The 18,934-nt window shown below is 48.2% G+C and overlaps 2 protein-coding genes across 4 annotated transcripts in view; both read left to right on the top strand.

Annotated features, from left to right (window-relative positions):
• Cnr2 (cannabinoid receptor 2) overlaps positions 1 to 7,925 on the top strand; it is a 32,249-nt gene extending 24,324 nt beyond the window's left edge. Inside the window, exons 2-4 of one of the 3 annotated variants that reach the window (XM_031379078.1) lie at positions 814 to 908; positions 1,074 to 1,156; positions 4,898 to 7,925. In XM_031379078.1, coding sequence (XP_031234938.1) covers positions 4,949 to 6,031 — 1,083 coding nt within the window. In that variant the 5' untranslated portion in view covers positions 814 to 908; positions 1,074 to 1,156; positions 4,898 to 4,948 and the 3' untranslated portion in view covers positions 6,032 to 7,925. The remainder of the gene's footprint in view (positions 1 to 813; positions 909 to 1,073; positions 1,157 to 4,897) is intronic. The other 2 variants (XM_031379077.1, XM_031379079.1) reach the window with 2 other exon arrangements.
• Positions 7,926 to 9,480: 1,555 nt separating this feature from the next.
• Fuca1 (alpha-L-fucosidase 1) overlaps positions 9,481 to 18,934 on the top strand; it is a 17,259-nt gene continuing 7,805 nt past the window's right edge. Inside the window, exons 1-4 of the mRNA XM_031379080.1 lie at positions 9,481 to 9,910; positions 11,931 to 12,065; positions 13,407 to 13,544; positions 16,816 to 16,921. Coding sequence (XP_031234940.1) covers positions 9,531 to 9,910; positions 11,931 to 12,065; positions 13,407 to 13,544; positions 16,816 to 16,921 — 759 coding nt within the window. The 5' untranslated portion in view covers positions 9,481 to 9,530. The remainder of the gene's footprint in view (positions 9,911 to 11,930; positions 12,066 to 13,406; positions 13,545 to 16,815; positions 16,922 to 18,934) is intronic.

Below are 18,934 nucleotides of genomic sequence, written 5' to 3' on the forward strand. Positions count from 1 at the left end.
TGTGTGTGTGTGTGTGTGTGTGTGTATGTACTCTAAGCCATCTCTTCCAGCCCAAGCATGCGGAGTATGCGTGTGTGTGTGTGTGTGTGTGTGTGTGTGTGTGTGTGTGTACTATTAATTGTTTTTGAGACAGGGTCTCAAAATTATGTAGCTGGCCAGGAACTTGCTGCATAGAAAACACTAACTATCATTGGGTGGTGGTGGCGCACGCCTTTAATCCCAGCACTTGGGAGGCAGAGGCAGGTGGATTTCTGAGTTTGAGGCCAGCCTGGTCTACAGAGTGAGTTCCAGGACAGCCAGGGCTACACAGAGAAACCCTGTCTCGAAAAACCAAAAGAAAAAAAAAAAGAAAGAAAAAGAAAACACTAACTATCAAACTCTATTAGACTCAGAGATCTACCTGCCTCTGCTTCCCATGTGCTAAGATTAAAGGCATGTGCCATCATAGCCAGATGGATAGGTCTTATATACATTTTGAAAGGATCAAAAAGAACTTGCCAGTTCTCAGTGCACTTACTTTCCCTAAGAATAGATGGGTATTGTTATTGTCACTTCACAAGTGAGAAGAGGGACTTGCCCAAAGTCACGTGACGAGAGTGACAGAGATGGACCCAGAGCAGCTACTTACACATCAAACACATCCTGGCCCTAGAAACAGTTCTTCTAGAAGGCACCCATGTGACTTCCAGAGGGGCATCTCTATCTTCGTGTAGACAGGGAGCCGGGCTTCCTGTTGCAGTGTGCATCCTGTTGTTCTCTTGTTAGGATGTCCATCAAATGCATGCATTTCCTTTCCTTCCTCACTCTGGACAGTGACAGTCGCCTGCCGCCACGCTGTGCCTGAGTGAGGAGAGGTATAAGCATCAGCCGGAGCCACCCAGCTAACATCTCTGCTGACTCTGAATGGGGTAAGGTGTTCCCTAACGGTTAGTTAGCTAGTTAGTTAGCTAGTTGGCTAGTTAGTTAGCTAGTTAGTGAATTAGTTAGTTTGTTTGTTTGTTTGAGACAGGGTTTTGCTATGTTGTCTAAGCTGGCCTTGAACTCATTATGTTAACCCAACATTAAACTTACAGCAGCGTCAGCCTCAGAATTCACTAGATCCTGACCTCAGACACAGAGCAGTCTGGCCTCAGCCTCCTCAGTGCTGGGATGACAGGTATGTGCCACCATGCCTGGCAATCCCTGCCAGAACCTTTTTGTTTTGTTTTGTTTTTTGAGACAAGGTTTCTCTGTATAGCCCTGGTTGTCCTGGAACTATTCTGTAGACCAGGCTGGCCTCGAACTTGGAAATCTGCCTGCCTCTGCCTCCCAAGTGCTGGGATTAAAGGCATGTGCTACCACTGGCTGGCCTTGAATTCTTATAGTGTTGTATGGGTGAAATCAAATTATGGCTGTGAGTTATAATTTTTAATTTTATTACAATTTTATTTATGTATTTTGTGTGAATGTGTGTCTGTATGAATGTGGGTGTGAGTATCACAGCCGGCGTCTGGAGGCCAGAGGAGCACTTGCTTTGTTGAGTCTGCCTTCCATCTTTATGTGGGTCCAGGGATTCCAACTCAGGTTGTCTGGCAGACAACTAATCTGTCTCTCCAGCCCCAGGAGCAATAGTCTGTAGAAGTTAAATTCCATCCTCTAGGTTATGGATGGAGTTGAGGGCAGGCAGCATTTAAAACTGGCTCACGTGTGCAGAGCATGCTGGGAAGCTGGGAAGCTGGGGGGCAGGCTTTGGAAGGCTCCACTGGGCAGATGAAGCAAAGGCAAGTCCCAGAGAGCTATGAAGCCGGAGGAGAGCCCGGAGGTCAGAGGGCAAGTTTCTCCAGAAGCAGTGGATGGCCAGCTGGGTGGGGTTCGGGGCTAGAGCGGCCCCAGGTACATGCCTTTGTAGCACAGTGCACTGCTTTGGACCCTCTGTGTTCAGGCAGCCCAGTGTTCTGCAGTGGGTAGTGGACTAAGCTGCCCCTAAACACACAACTGAAGTCCTACATGCCACTGAAATTTTCCCTAAGTCCACACAGGGATATGGAAACACACACACACACACACACACATACACACACACACACACACACACATACACACTCATACACACACACACACACAGAGTATATTCTGCTTTAAAAATAAGGAAAAATACGTCAGTGCTAAGGCTTTTGTGAATGTACAAGGCCTTAGATTTGACTCCCCAGCACCACAAAAATATATAAGTACAAAACAGAGCTGGGTGATAGTGGCACACACTTGAGAGGCAGAGGCAGGTGGATGCCTAATAAGTTCAAAGCCAGCCCAGTCTACATAGAAAGATCCTGTCTCGAAGAAATAAAAACGAACAAATAATAACCAGGGACAAAAATAAATAGATTAAATGTATATATCAGTTTATCAGCTCACAGTGTCTGACTTCCTGTTCCTTCCGAGGCTGAATTTCCTCTTGCTAAAAAGATAAGTGGGTTTTTTTTGTTTTTTGTTTTTGTAAAGGTCTCCTAGAGGGCAGTTTTATTTGTGGGGTCGATTGGCCTGTTGGGTACAGATAAAATTAGCCCTGGCTGACTTTGAACTCTATATGGACTGCAAGTTCTTTCTTTCTTTCTTTCTTTCTTTTTTTGGTTTTTTGAGACAGGGTTTCTCTGTGTAGCCCTGGCTGTCCTGGAACTCACTCTGTAGACCAGGCTGGCCTCGAACTTAGAAATCTGCCTGCTTCTGCCTCCCAAGTGCTGGGATTAAAGGCATGCACCACCACTGCCCGGCTTCTTTTTTATTTTTATTTTTCATGTTTTTGGTTCATCAAGACAGGGTTTCTCTGTGTAGCCCTGGAACTTGCTCTGTAGACTAGGCTGGCCTTGAACTCAGAGATCTGCCTGCCTTTGCCTTCTGAGTGCTGGGATTAGGCTGGCCTTGAACTCACAAAGACCACCTGCCTCTGCCTCCTGCATGTGGCACCACCCCCAGCTCTTCGTTTAATTCTTTATAAAGTATACCCAAGAGTTATATAAATCTCTTGCAAGTGGGAAATGGATCCCTGGCAGCTGACACATCTGCGAACTCTTACTTGCTCATTGCTCATTCCTGAGCTTATGCGTTCATGGCTTCTAGACAGAGTAATACCACACTATGTGTTTAGAAAATTTGTCTTGGGCTGGTGCGACTGCTCTTCTGAAGGTCATGAGTTCAAATCTCAGCAATCACATGGTGGCTCACAACCTCCTGTAATGTGATCTAATGCCCTCTTCTGGTGGTTTGAAGACAGCTACAGTGTACTTATAAGAAATAAATAGAGAATAAATAAATCAAAAAAGGAAAAGAAAATTTGTCCTTTTAGAGAGATGGTTTTGTTTTGTTTTGTTTTGTTTGTTTGTTTGAGACAGGGTTTCTCTATATAGCCCTGGATGTCCTGGAACTCACTCTGTAGACTAGGTTGGCCTCGAACTAGAGAGATGTTTAATTTGCTTTCTTGTGAGGTTTAATAATGCCTCACACAATGTTCACTTGTCCTAAGTTTTTTCTTCCATATTGAAGACATACTTATATTTTAAAAAATGATTCATTGTGTGATATTTAAATTAATGGAACTTCTATAGCTTATCTAGTACAGTTATTTTTTTAAACAAAAATATGTCTTTTTAAAAAAGATTTATTTATTCATTTTGTGTACACTGCTGCTTTCTTCAGACACACCAGTACAGGGCATCAGATCTCATTACAGATGGTTGTGAGCCACCGTGTAGTTGCTGGGATTTGAACACAGGACCTCTGGAAGAGCAGTCAGTGCTCTTAACCGCTGAGCCTTCTCTCCAGCCCATGTACAGTTATTTTTTAAGACAAAGCTTCACTTAGCCAAAGATGACTTTGAGTTGATCCCCCTGCTTTCACCTCCCAAGTGCTGTGTTTGAGCTATATTCCCTACAGGAGTATTAAAAAAGGTTTGGTTCTGAGACAGGGTTTCCCTATGTAGCCCAGGCTAACCTCCAACTCACAGAGATCTGCGTCCGCCAGCCTGCTGAGTGCTGGGATTAGAAGCATGCACAACCATACCCAGAAAATATTTATCTTTAGAATTTATCTTCCCACCACTTGAGGTCAAACCAAACTATTGTCCCCCATCCCCTTACCAAAGCTGGAAGAACACAAAAATCAAAATGAGATATAAGCCAGGTTTGATGGCTGCTCTGAAACCTGAAGTAGGAGGCTCTTGAGTTCAAGGCTACCCATGAGACCATGTCTCAAAAGGCAAAAAGGAATCAGACCAGCAAGATGGCTTAGCGAGTAGAAGTGAACGGTGGGGAAGCCTGAAGGCCTGAGTTCAATTCCCAGAACCCATGGCAGACAGAGAGAACCGACTCCTGACCTCCACACACACTCATGACTGCAATACATATCACATGTGAGCACACATACGCATGCACACACCAATAATAATAATAATAATAATGAAAAACAATATCCTTACATCTTCAGTTCCACTTCTAGGTTTTACTTTCTTGGTTGGCCCCTGAGTTTCAAAGAGAAGTTTCAGGATTTGTCTCTTTAGAAAACAAAAGACCAAAAAATCTTGCTGGTCACTTCTGCTTGTTTGGAAAAAAAAAGATCTAGCTTGAAGAAAAAAGCTACTGGGCTTTGGTTGCGCACGCCTTTAATTCCAGCATGTAGGAGGCAGAGGCAGGCAGATTTCTGAGTTCGAGGCCAGCCTGGTCTACAGAGTGAGTTCCAGGACAGCCAGGGCTACACAGAGAAACCCTGCTCAAAAAAAAAAAAAAAAAAAAAAAAAAAAGCTAAATGCTTGGCAGCAAACTATAAGTAGATATTTTCGGCACCTGGGTAAATGCTCGATTCGTGTCAGCTCTCAAGTGACATCGTCACTTACGGTAACATTCAAGGACTCTTTTCTCCTTGCCCACAGCCCAGTCTTCTGGGACGGCTCCAGTAGAAGAAAGCCAAAGCCTGTCTGTCCATGGCGGGATGCCGGGAGACGGAGGTGAGCAACGGCTCCGATGGTGGCTCGGAGTTCAACCCCATGAAGGAGTACATGATCCTGAGCGACGCCCAGCAGATAGCTGTGGCGGTGCTGTGCACCCTGATGGGGCTGCTGAGCGCCCTGGAGAACGTGGCCGTGCTCTATCTTATCCTGTCCTCCCGGCGGCTCCGCAGGAAGCCCTCGTACCTGTTCATCGGCAGCTTGGCTGGAGCTGACTTCCTGGCCAGCGTGATCTTCGCCTGCAACTTTGTCATCTTCCACGTTTTCCACGGGGTCGACTCCAAGGCTGTCTTCCTGCTGAAGATTGGCAGTGTGACCATGACCTTCACGGCCTCCGTGGGCAGCCTGCTGCTGACCGCTGTTGACCGTTACCTATGTCTGTGCTACCCACCTACCTACAAAGCTCTAGTCACCCGTGGGAGGGCACTGGTGGCCCTTTGTGTCATGTGGATCCTCTCGGCATTGATCTCTTACCTGCCGCTCATGGGGTGGACTTGTTGCCCTAGTCCCTGCTCTGAGCTTTTCCCGCTGATCCCCAACGACTACCTACTGGGCTGGCTTCTATTCATTGCCATCCTCTTTTCGGGTATCATCTATACCTATGGGTATGTTCTCTGGAAAGCCCACCAGCACGTAGCCAGCTTGGCAGAGCACCAGGACAGGCAGGTGCCTGGGATAGCTCGGATGCGGCTAGATGTGAGATTGGCCAAGACTCTGGGCCTGGTCCTGGCTGTGCTACTCTTATGCTGGTTTCCTGCACTGGCTCTCATGGGCCACAGTCTGGTCACCACGCTGAGTGACCGGGTCAAGGAGGCCTTCGCCTTCTGTTCCATGCTGTGCCTTGTTAACTCTATGGTGAATCCCATCATTTATGCCCTGCGGAGTGGAGAGATCCGCTCTGCTGCCCAGCATTGCCTGACAGGCTGGAAGAAGTATCTACAGGGCCTTGGGCCTGAGGGGAAAGAAGAAGGCCCGAGGTCCTCTGTTACAGAGACAGAGGCTGATGTGAAAACCATCACGGGGCCGGGATCCAGAACTCCAGTCTGCTCCAACTGCTGACACCACCTGTCTTTCTATTGGAAACGGCCAAGTCAGAAGACAGTTCGCTCCCTCAAGGAGAAAGAGGGTCCCAGACCCTGAATCTTTCTGAAGCCAGCTCTAGGGTAATAGAAACAGCACCCCCCCATTTTTTTTTTTGCTAAGGAGTGCTGGTTTCATGGCTGGAAGGTGGCCTGGTCATGCCTACCTTACACAGTCTGTGGAGAGAGAGGCCTGTAAGAATGGCAGGCTCTGTTCACATCGAATCAGGAAACCCTCCTGACTCCAAACACCTAGAGGCCAGAGGGGCCTCCATAGATGATAATCAAGGACTCAGGAGATCTGGGAAGGCAAGGGACCTGTTCTCCTGGAATCTAGAGTACCCCAGCCGCGGGGCAATGCCCACAACTTCATAGATGTCCATGTCTTCCATAGTGTGGATTCTAGACTGTCCTGCTGAGGATTGATAGAGAGACCAGCTAGTTCTGGTTCCTGCTTCATCCTCCGTGGCTGGGGAGCTATGTGAGGCGACACCTCCAGGCCACCCTTGCCTCTTGAGGGTCAAGAATTATGACGTACTAAGGACCAAGGATATTCACTTACTTCCTTTGGACAGAGTCACAAGCTGTCAGCTCAGGGTATCCTATTGTTGGGAAAGGGCCCCCCCTAACATCCTGATAAGCCTTGATGTCCTTAAGGACCCAGAGGAAGCTGCGTCCACTGGAGGCGCAGAGTCTTCAGCTATTCCTTGTGACATTTTGCTGTGTCTCACATAGCAGCATCCCAGTCTAGCCTAGCTTCAGTAGAAAGCAAGATATTCACACAGGTTGTCTGGGTCCTAGATTGTTCCTAGTGATGCTCAACTCAGCGCCCCCTCCCCAAACCCCACCCCCTTGCCTCTTCCACACTCTGGTCCTGAAGGGTAAGCAGAAGGAGTTGGGAGGGAAGACTTCCTGCAGCGGACTAGGCATCCTCGGTCCACAGCCCCATGCTGTGTCTCTGGGTACCTGCATTTTACCTTCAGTAAAGGCTGCATTCCCAACGGATGGAGGTTCAAGGCACTGCTGGTGGTAGGAGAGGTAGGTAGCGCTGGGGACAACAGACACAGTGAAAGGAAAACTTTTTTTTTTTTTGGTTTTTCGAGACAGGGGTTCTCTGTGTATTCCTGGCTGTCCTGGAACTCACTCTGTAGACCAGGCTGGCCTCGAACTCAGAAATCCGCCTGCCTCTGCTTCCCAAGTGCTGGGATTAAAGGCATGTGCCACCACGGCCCGGCGAAAGGAAAACTCTTAAACATTTAATACTTTTGCTTTTAGTAGATCCAGCCAGCAGACCAGACTTCCCCATTGCCCAGAGGAACTAACAGGGTGGTGTCCAGTGCAAAGAAAAATCAGCCTCCCCCAATGAAGCAGGGCAGCCCGCTCAGCTATACACCCTCTCAGATGCCTCTGAGAGAGGACATTTTGTTTCCTCTGTGAAGGTCAAGCGAAGGTCACAGTGTCTCATTTTATTCTTCCCAAGACAAGTTCTGTGCATTAAAAGCCATCGCAAATTCTAATCGCTATCTGGGAGGATCAGGGGAAGAAGTTGATTCGCCCAAGCTTAGTGTTTTAGACCACATTTCAACACAAACTTGGGAAGGAAGAGACAGAAAATGCACTGTGTTCCCTTATTACTCCCCAGAGGAGGAAGTGCTTGGTTCTGTCAACATAAGCTGGTTTCTCCAAGGCGCCAGACAGAGCAGGTGGGGACACGGTTTACACAGCTGTGAATTCCAGCACCACCTCTGGCCCACACTTACGTGGTCTTGGGCAAACCCCTCCCCTTTACTTTGCTTTGGTTTCCTCTTTGGTAAATTGGGAATGGTAGGAAAGAAGATGCTATCAAAGGGCATTAAAACCTCTTATTGCTCTAACATGCTGTGGTTATCTCTGTAACCATGGAGACGGTTGTGCCATATGGACCATGTGACTTCTGGCTCGCATACTTCCTGCAGCTATGGACACACACATGTACCATCGGGCATGCGCTAACTGTGAAGGAATTAGGTGACTGGCCAAATGAGTTTTATAGATTTTCCAAGGGCAGGAGGGTCTCGTGGCTCTCAATTTTCTGGTCCTACATGCCTCAGTGGTCCCCTGTATGAGGGGTCAGGCATGTGTGTTGAGTGGTGCCAGATTGAAGTTCAGGCCTTCCAGTGTACCAAGCGAGTGCTCTCTACTCCTGAACTATCCCGCAGCTCCTAGGTCAGGTTTTCTTCAGTTAGATGCGAAGCTTTCTGACAGACCCTCAAAGTTTTTGAGGTGCAGCTCAGTCAGTAGACTGCTTCATTTGCATGAGCAAATCTTTGGGTTCAAAGGTCAGTACCTCATAAAACCAGGAATGGCAGTGCTACCCCCCACCTGCAATCCCAGCACTCCTGAGGTACAAGCAGGAAGATCAGGAATGTAAAGTTACTGTAGCCGTAAGTTGGAAGCCAGCCTGAGCTAGTTGAAACCCCCTTGTCTCAAAATAATTTTTTTTGTTTTGTTTTGTTTTGTTTGTTTGTTTTGTTTGTTTTTTGTTTTTTTGAGACAGAGTTTCTCTGTGTAGCCCTGCCTGTCCTGGAACTCACTCTGTAGACCAGGCTGGCCTCGAACTCAGAACTCAGAAATCTGCCTGTCTCTGCCTCCCAAGTGCTGGGATTAAAAGCGTGCACCACCACTGCCCGGCTCAAAATAAATTTAAATTACAATTTTAAGTTAAATTGAAATGTTTAGGGCTGGAGAGATGGCTCAGCAGTTAAGAGCACCGACTGCTCTTCCAGAGGTCCTGAGTTCAATTCCCAGCAACCAAAAGGTGGCTCACAACCATCTGTAATGGGATCTGATGCCTTCTTCTGGTGTGTCTGAAGAGAGGGACAGTGTACTCACATACATAAAATAAATAAGTAAATCTTTAAAAAAATGTTTAAGTGCCTCAGAGTTCTCAAAGTTAAGTTAATGGACAAAAGATAGGCCGAAAAAAAACATGTCTGCCCTTAATCTTTCTGCAGCCATTTCTCTCCTTCTGCATAAAGCTCCTTCTTACATTGTTATTTCTAAATCTCTTACACCACTCTCCAATCTGCTATGCTCCACCTGCCGGCTGGATGTATACCACAATGAACCCACGGCTCCTAAATAGTCACTAAATAAAATGATCTGGTTTCAGCCTTCCCCTGAAGATTGGTGCAACAACGTGGACTTCTCCCAGTTTTCCCCACACCTTGGGTCTTTCCCACTTGCGGGAACCGGACAATTAAATCCTTAGGGGAGTCTACGTAATTTAAATTTAATAGATCAGAGCCAGCAACGCCGCCTTAAGTCTTTCTCCCTTTCCGTGACAGAGGGCGCTCTAGAGTCGTCGCCTCAGAAGGCCTGCTGGACCACAAGCCTGACCCCGCCCCTCCTCCTTCCAAGCCAATCGTTACTCTGAGAGGCGGGGCTACTCCCCGGCGCCTGCGTGTTAAGAGGGGGGCGATGAGGGCCCGGAAGCAGGGATGTGGGAGCTGAAAAGTAAATGGCTGGCGATGGTCTCCCAGCTGCTGATGCTGCTCCTGGCGGCTGCGGCCCAGGCAGTAAACCCGGCTCCGCGGCGCTTCACTCCGGACTGGAAGAGCTTGGACTCGCGGCCACTGCCGAGCTGGTTCGACGAGGCCAAGTTCGGGGTGTTCGTGCACTGGGGGGTGTTCTCGGTGCCCGCCTGGGGCAGTGAATGGTTCTGGTGGCACTGGCAGGGCGATCGGTTGCCGGCCTACCAGCGCTTCATGGAAGAAAACTACCCGCCCGGCTTCAGCTACGCCGACTTCGCACCGCAGTTCACAGCGCGCTTCTTCAACCCGGACCAGTGGGCCGAACTCTTCCAGGCTGCCGGGGCCAAGTGAGTGCGGGGCGGGCGCGAGGCGGGGCCAGGCAAGCCCACCGCCGGCGCTGCCTGACCTCGGAAGGTCCCAGACCCTGCGTTCTGCATCCTGGAGGAAGGAGCACTGATACTAAAGAAGAGAAGCCAGCTGAGGATCAGTTAAAAAAAAAATTAAGGCGGGAAAAGCACGGGGTAGTAACCTGTGCGGAGAGAGACTAAAGCCAGGCTACACCGGTGTAGGTGTAGAAAGGTCCACAATACAGCCCGATTCCCGTCAGAGGCCCCGAGTCGTGGACCTAGCCAGTCCCCTTAGGTTACGTGCAGCGTCCGACCGTGGAAGCCTATAAAAAGAAGCCGCCTGACTTCCTTGTAGCCCTGTGCCTCTAAAGAGAGAGGGAAGGATAGAAGTTTGGGCTTGCTCTAGTTGGGGTCTCCCTCACTTCTCACTTCCTTATGGTAGAACTCAGAGGAGGAAGGGGGTTGTTTGGGCAGATCCCTCCCGCAGAAGTGCGTTTTGAAAGCCCTCTAAGCCAGAGAAAATATTGGCTGACTTTGGACGGAGGGATTTGGCCGCTTGGGAGGGCAGCCTCCCGCTCCTAGCTTCGTGCAGTTCTCCACTCTCTCATTGATTCTTCTGCCAAACTCCAGCTTTCTGTTTCCCCTGGACCTTGGGTTTTTCTCCTTCTGAAGGGAAAGGCTGTGTATAGCTGGCACTTAGTATTTTGGCCATTATGGTGTGAGAGTAAAAGGCCTGAGGGAACAGAAATCGGTCTTCTAGTCATCTCTGAGAGCCGTAATTTACAAATGAAAAAAGTTGAGGCCAGCCTGGGCACAGAATGAGTTCCAGGACAGCCAGGGCTACATAGAGAAACCCTGTCTCTGGGAAAAAAAATGAAAAAAGGTGAACCCAACCTCTTTCCAGACTTCCTGTCTGGTGGACAGGTGACTAACCCAGAGAGAGGAAGGAGCCTGGTGCCCTAGACTGCAGATCTATGAACTGGAAATGAAAGCTCTTGACCACTGCACCCAGGGTCTACAAGCCATACCCAGAGGGAGGGGTTGGTTTTTTTTTCTTTTTTTAAAGATTTATTTATTTATGTATTTATTTTTAAGATTTATTTATTTATTATATGTAAGTACACTGTAGCTATCTTCAGATATCCCAGAAGAGGGCATTGGATCTCATTACGGATGGTTGTGAGCCACCATGTGGTTGCTGGGATTTGAACTCAGGACCTTTGGAAGAGCAGTCAGTGCTCTTAACCGCCGAGCCATCTCTCCAGCCCGGGAGTGGTTATTTGCTTGTTAAATGGGAAGGGTTTTTATTTTTTAGAAGGACTGTTTGTGCTAGCCTAAGGTACCATCCTGAAGTCCAGGGCCCCTACACCAGCTAGTGATGAAATCTCATGTACACAATATCTTTTTCTATAAAAGTAAATGATATATGGAATGAGTTGATTATCTCAACACTAATTTTTTTCAGTCCCAGATATTTGAGCCTTTGTTACCTTAAATGAAAGGCAGTTTCACAATATTGGTAAAAACAAACAAACAAACAAAAAAGTTGCTGGGTCTAGGGTCTACCCTTTGCTCTTACCATTAGACCAAGGCAGTGTGTTGAAACAGGCTCGTCACTTACTCCCAGAAGGGTTGAGCCTGAGAGCTAAGTAGCACAGCCTTTCTCCCCTCGCTCGCCCCAGGGCCTCCAGTGCCTCCTCCATTCTTGTCATACCTGCTTGGGGGTATTATTACTGCAGAAGCATTATGGATGTCATGCTAACTCAACCCAGGACATATCCTTTAATCAAGACCTGCCCGACATGTTAAAATTCACAAGGCATGCTGGGCAAGGTCATGGCTGTGGACATTGCCCAATTCCTTTGTTCTCGTTTGGTTTTGGTGCCTGCAGGTATGTTGTGCTGACCGCAAAGCATCAAGACCTGCCCGACATGTTAAAATTCTCAAGGCATGCTGGGCAAGGTCATGGCTGTGGACATTGCCCGATTCCTTTGTTCTCGTTTGGTTTTGGTGCCTGCAGGTATGTTGTGCTGACCGCAAAGCATCACGAAGGCTTCGCAAACTGGCCAAGCTCTGTGTCTTGGAACTGGAACTCGAAGGACGTGGGGCCCCACCGTGATTTAGTTGGCGAGTTGGGAGCAGCCGTGCGGAAGAGGTGGGTGTCTGGACAACCAGCTACTCCACCAACCTTCCCATCCAGCCCTCCAGAGATCCATCCCGGGGCCTCGTGTCGGTCTGCTAGGGTCATTTAGCCAGGGAGCAGATGGGCTTTCAGACTTTTTGAGATTTGGCGGTTTTCACAGAACCGAAGATGATCCAAAGAAAGTTCACGGTGGGGTGGAGGACGCTAGCATAGACCACGATGCTTTTCTTGCAGCCTGAAAAGGATTTCTATTTGCAATACAGAGCCTTCTCTAATATGTGATGGAAGCCAGGGAATGGGTTCCTCCATAACTACCAGCATCCAACACCTAGCTGTTCAGGCCTGAGGGCAAGCTCTGATAATGGCCAATCAAAAACTAAAGAGGGCAAGACACAACTGATGTCTCTCCTCAGCACTCCTCAGTATTTGTCACTTAGTAACTAGCCAGACTGATGCTAGTTACTTGGGTAGCAAAGTAACCCAAGCCAGACAGAATAGCCAGACAGGACAGCCAGGGCTACACAGAAAAACCCTGTCTCAAAAATCCAAAAAACAAAAACAAAAACAAAAAAAAAAACAAAACAAAACAAAAAAAGAATTGTACATTTTTATGAGGCACAGTGTGACATGTGTGCAGTGTACAATGAGCAAATCAGGGCAATTAACATTTCTAGATCCTTAATCACTTGTCTTTTTTGTTGTTTGTTTGTTTGTTTGTTTGTTTTTGAGACAAGGATTCTCTGTACAGCCCTGTCTGTCCTGGAACTCACTCTGTAGACCAGGCTGGCCTGGAACTCAGAAGTCCACCTGCCTCTGCCTCCCAAGTGCTGGGATTAAAGGTGTCCGCCACCACTGCCCGGCTCATTTGTCTTTTCTTTGTGTTAGGAACCTTCAATCTCCTTTCTTCTAGTTCTTTAAAGAAGTATTTAATACATATGGGGATGTAGCACGTGACTGTTTGCCTAGCATAGATGATTCCCAGCACCATAAAAAATAAAGTAAGAAGATGGTAGTGGTGCATGCCTTTAATCCCATCTTTCAAAAGACAGAGGCATGTGGATGTTTGGGGCCAGCCTGGTCTATATAGCCAGTCCCAGGCTGGCCATGGCTACATGTTGAGACCCTGTCTCAAAAATATATGTGTGTATGTGTGTGTGTGTTAAGTAAATTATTTAAATTAAATAAATGAAAGATGTAAGACCGCTTAGCCTGGCATCGAACCCACTTACTAGCCGAAGGTGACCCTGAGCTCCTGATCCCTCTGCCTCCCCCTCCAAAGTGCTAACTGTGACAGCCTGATTTTTCGCTTACCCTCTGCCTAATGCCAGCTGCTGCTGTATTTTTCTGTTCAAGGAACATACGCTACGGCCTCTACCACTCACTCTTGGAGTGGTTCCATCCACTCTACCTACTTGATAAGAAAAACGACTTCAAAACTCAGCATTTCGTCAGAGCAAAAACCATGCCAGAGCTGTACGACCTTGTTAACAGGTAAGAAGGCAGGAGCGGCTGGGGCCTGACCACTGTAGGGTGCTGTCACAGGGCTCCAGCCCAGGCTGCTCGGTGTTTATACCAATGCAAAGCTTGCTTCCTCCTTTCCCTTCCCACCCTCAGAGAGCTCCTGGGCTGTGCTCCCTCACTGACGCCGCAGCCGCAGCCGCAGCCGCAGCCGCAGCCGCAGGGACCTGGCTGGCTGTGTGTCAGAGCTGGAGCTTCAGAGCCCCCCTCCCTTGTCATTGGGCCTAGTCAGGACCTCTCTGAGGTCACCATTACCAAATCGACTGCTGACCCTGTGGAGCTGTTGCTAACTGTAGCTTTTGCTATACCACCTAAGATCTGGGAACAGACGCTGTCTACCAGCCCCCTTCCCATCCCCCACCCTCACCCCCAGTTTCCCTTGAATTCCGGAATAAGAATCACAGACACACACTTTGCTCAATTTCAACTTGCCTTCTTGGCACAATTGCTGGGCACTACTTATGTCCTGCCTGGAGAAGCATGCCCTTATCAATGCTCTTAGCTCCGACCTCTCCACCTGCCTTCAACTTTAGTTGCTCAATTATATCTGGTCCCTGCTCAACACCCCCAACCGCCTGCCTGTGAGAGTGGCCACAGGCCGCTGCTCTGCTCCAAATCTCACAGGGCTGGTCGGTCACCTTTTCTCCCTCTGAAACAAGGTGAACTAACTCCCTCCCCCATCCCCCCTCTCTCTCTCTTCCCCCTCCCCTTCCCCTCTCCCTCTCCTCTCTCCCCTCCCCTTCCCCCGTGTCCCTCCCCCTCCCTCTCCCTCTCCTTTTGTCTATCTTTCTGCGGAACCTGGAAGTCCCGCCTATTCCTTCCGCCCACAATTGGCCTTTGGCTTCTTGACTGATAGACCCAAGAACCAATTAGTGAACAAGACCTTAGCATAAGAACCACCCCTATAGCTAACCTGCCCCGTGTTTTCTTTTACATTGATTGATTGATGACTGACTGATTGGAGGACGAGTGGAATTGGCATACCACAACACACGTGTTCAGGTCAAAGGATAATTTTGGGAAGTTAGTTTTCTCAGTCTACCATGTTGACCCCAGGGATGAGGCTTGGTGGCAAGCCTTTTACCCACTGACCCTCGTGGTAGTCCGTCTCCATGCTTTCCCTAGCTACATGTGGGAGCCACCCCTGCATGGGAGTCGGAGCCTAGGAGGGGGAGCTTCTTTGCCCCAACTCTCCATTTTATATATTTTGGTTTTGTTATTATGTTTGAACTTCTCTCTTTCTTTTGGTTTTTCAAGGTAAGGTTTCCCTGTGTAGCCCTGGCTGTCCTGGAACTCACTCTGTAGACCAGGCTGGCCTCAAACTCAGAGCGCCACCTGTCTCTGCCTCCCAAGTGCTAGGATTGAAGGTGTGTGCCATCATGCCTGGCAGTTTTTTTTTTATGGTAAGATCTCACTCTGTAGTCCTTGTTGATGCTCTTGCTTTCAGCCTCTGAAATGTGAGGATTTCAGGCCTGAGCCACCATTCTCAGCTGGGTGGCTGGCTGGTTGATTTATTTTTGAGACAGTCTTCCTTTGTAACCTAGGCTGGCCTCAGGCAGTCCTCCTGCCTGCCCTGAGTGATGAAATTACAGCCATGAGCCACTGTCCCCAGGTTCTAGCCAGATGACTATCAGGAAACTGTTGTAAACGCTCCCCCCACCCCCCACAGAGGGCGGGTCAAGTGCAGGCGTCTGGAGTTCTGAAATCAAGTTTAGCTTTTGCGTTTTTTGTTGTTTTTCTTCTTTCCTCTCTCCTCCCTCTATAGTTTTACCTAACCTTGGCTGGCCCAGGCCATGAGCCCGGCTGTCGTCTTTTTCAGTCGTGTTTGATTATGTTGTATCCGTGAGTATGTATTCGTTATGAGCACAGATGTGGAGGTCAGAGAACAGCTTGTGGAAGTCAGTTCTCTCCTCCGTGAGGACTCTGGGGATCAAACTCAGGTCATCAGGCTTGGCAGCAGGAGCTTTAACAGCTCAAGCTGGGCCTTCTGGCCTGCCCGAGCACCAACCTCTTTTCCAGAACTTAATTATTATTATTATTTATTTATTTATTTGGTTTTTCAAAACAGGGTTTCTCTGTGTAGCCCTGGCTGTCCTGGAACTCACTCTGTAGACCAGGCTGGCCTCGAACTCAGAAATCCACCTGCCTCTGCCTCCCAAGTGCTCGGATTAAAGGCGTGCGCCACCACTGCCCAGCCCTTAATTATTATTTATGTGTTGTTTATATACACCATGGTGCCCGAGGAAGCCAGAGAGCATCAAATTCCCTGAAATAAGTGGTTGTGAGCCGCCATGATGTTGGAAAGCAAACCCAGGTCCTCGGCAAGCAGTAAACAGGCTCACTCACCCCTGAGGGGATTGTCGAGCCCTGGAGCAGCACCCCTAATTAGAGCTAGTTGCTTGAAGGGAAGCAAACTCTAGATGCTGATTACAGCTCCTGTTCTAAGAGGGGAGACAGAGGAGATTAGAGGAAATGTGCCTTAGTAGTGCAGTTTATTATTGTTATTATTGCTATTATGGCTGTTATTATTACATTCTAGTTTATTTGGGATGTGTGTGCGTGCATGTGGCATGGTGTGCATGCAGAGGTCTGAAGACCACTTGTACAGAGTCAGTGTCTGTCCCAGGGATTGAACTCAGGTCATGAGACTTGGCAAGCAGGTGCCCTTACACACTCAGCTGGTCCACCAGCCCCTGCAGCTCTTATTTTAATTAAAATAGTTACTTTAGCTGTTTGGGTGTTTTTGCCCGCATGTTTGTCTATGTTCTCCATGCATGCCTGGTGCCAACAGAGGCCAGAAAGTAGCATCAGAACCCTGGGGGGACTGTAGTATGGGTGATTGTGAGCCTCCAATGTGGATGTGGAAAATCAGACTAACGTCCCAATCTCTTAACTTCTGGATGAGCAGCCAGAGCTCTTCCAGAGCCTGAGTCATCCACTGCTGAGCCCACACTCATAAGCTACCTCTCCACGCCCTGACTCTCAGGTTCTTTTAGACAGTAGTTGTGTTAGAAAAAAAAATATCTCTTTAGTTTCTGCATTGTGATTTTTATGGTCCTTTCCAATCAAGAGACTTCTTTCTGACAGGCTAGGAGTGGAACTCAGAACCTCACATGTGGTAGGCAAGGGCTCTCCCTCAGAACCAGACTCCCAGCTCTAATTTTTAAGTATTTGTTATAAATACCTGTCCATAAGACTGGGCTAGATATAGAGTCAGATGACAAACTGGTCTCATCTGTTCCAGCTACATGCCTGACCTGATCTGGTCCGATGGGGAGTGGGAGTGTCCCGATACGTACTGGAACTCCACGGGTTTCCTTGCTTGGCTCTACAATGATAGCCCTGTCAAGGTAGGTGTTTATCTACCTTACAAATTGCTGGTTCTGATAAGGAGATTGTGAATAAGCATGCTGATACTTACCATAGTCTCAGCTGTCCGTAGGCAGGCTATGGCAGAGGGAATTCCCAGCAATGGGGCCTCCGCTTTCTAAGAGCTGGGATTATTACAGGCGTGAGGCACCACTCCTAGCTTTATACCCAAGTTTTAAAGCGTGCTTAGCTTACTGCACCTTCCCCGTAACTGGCTACTACATCGGCTGCCCGTTTATACCTCACGTTATGGAACTTTTACTGAATGGCAGAACTCTTAATCTTTATGATAGAAAATGTCAAAGATTTCACATGTTCTTGATTTATAGATTTTAAAGAAAGATCTAAGTATAAAGCAGGTTGGGCCAGGCAGTGGTGGCGCACGCCTTTAATCCCAGCACTCAGGAGGCAGAGGCAGGTGGGTTTTTGAGTTCGAGGCCAGCCTGGTCTACAGAGTGAGTTCCACGACAGCCAGAGTCACAGAGAAATTCTGTTTCAAAAAACAAAAACAAAAGGGGAGGAGGAGAGGGAGAGGGAGAGAGAGAGAAGAGGAAGAAAGAAAGAAAGAAAGAAAGAAAGAAAGAAAGAAAGAAAGAAAGAAAGAAAGAAAGTAAGTAGCTTGGTAGTTGGAGGAGTAGCCCGGTGGTAGAGCAGGAGCTTAGCATGCATTCATGCATGGATGGCCTGGGTGTAATCAGAAGCACTAAAACTAAGCTTGGATAAAGGTGCCCGGTGGATTCCTCTGTGGGCATGGTATTGCGTAGTCATTACAGAACTCAGAAAATGGGAAGGAGAGGGAAGAGTCGAGTCCCTGAGTGGTGAGTGCTGGTTGGAGGCGGTCCTCATGCTGGAGACTCACTCACGGGAAGGCAGGCTAACAGCAGGGCAAGCCTGGCTTCCAGGGGCTTGCCGAATCTCTAGGATTCCCAGATGTGCAGTTCATCTGCAGGTAGTTAACACTAACGGAATGCCATGGTCTAAATTGTCCACATCTGTCTCTGTTCAGTGTTTAAAGGGAAAACACTCTGTTATTCACAATGGCACTCTTGTCTCTGCCTCAGTTATACACTGTTATGAGTGAGCAGTTGATGACCCATCCAGACTTTGAGATGGGCCAGGTATAGTGGTGCACGCCTTTAATCCTAGCACTCAGGACACAGGAGGATAGATCTTTGTGGGTTCAAGGCCAGCCTGGTCTACCCAGTGTGTTCCCAGGCTAGCCATGGCTGCATAGTAAGACTCTTATCTCAAGAAACAAATTAACAAGCTGGGCATGATGGTGTACACTTTAATCCCAGCATTCAGAAGGCAGAGGCAGGTGGATCTCTGTGAGTTCGAGGCCAGCATGTCTACAAGTCGAGTTCCAGGACAGCCAGGACTACACAGAGAAACCTTGTCTTGACAAACCAAACTTAGGATGGTTGATAGTGCATATGCCTCTGAGGTAGGTGCCTTTCCTGCAGGCTGTGCCTTCATGGAGCTGGGTTGTGTGCTGCATTGGATGACAGCCACATTAAGGAGAAAAAAAAAAAAGTAAGCAGAGGCGCAGTGTTGTGGAAGGAAACACATTTATAAAATGTGACTGACACATTTTAAAAATGACAGCAAGGGCTGGGGAGAGGGCTCAGTGGTTAAAGCAGGAGACTCACAGAGCAGAGGCTCTTCAGTTCCCTACCCAGCATTCTCCCCCTTGCACATGGTGAATCACAACCACCAAAACTACAGTACAAGGGCAGCTGTCACCCTCTTCTGGACTTCTTGGGTACTGCATGCACGTGCACGGACATATATGAAGGCAAAACACCCATACAAGGTTTTAAAATGTTTATTATATGTGTACAAATGTATGCCTGTGTAAGTTAATGTATAATGTGTGTAGGCAAACCCCCATAGAAGCCAGAGAGTGGCACTGGACTCCTGTAAAAGCATCAAGCACTCTTAGCTGTTGAGCCATCTCTCCTGTCCCATGCCTGCCTTTTTAACAAAGGAGTCCT

This window comes from Mastomys coucha, unplaced genomic scaffold (genome assembly GCF_008632895.1).
Source record: "Mastomys coucha isolate ucsf_1 unplaced genomic scaffold, UCSF_Mcou_1 pScaffold18, whole genome shotgun sequence".
NCBI lineage: Eukaryota > Metazoa > Chordata > Mammalia > Rodentia > Muridae > Mastomys > Mastomys coucha.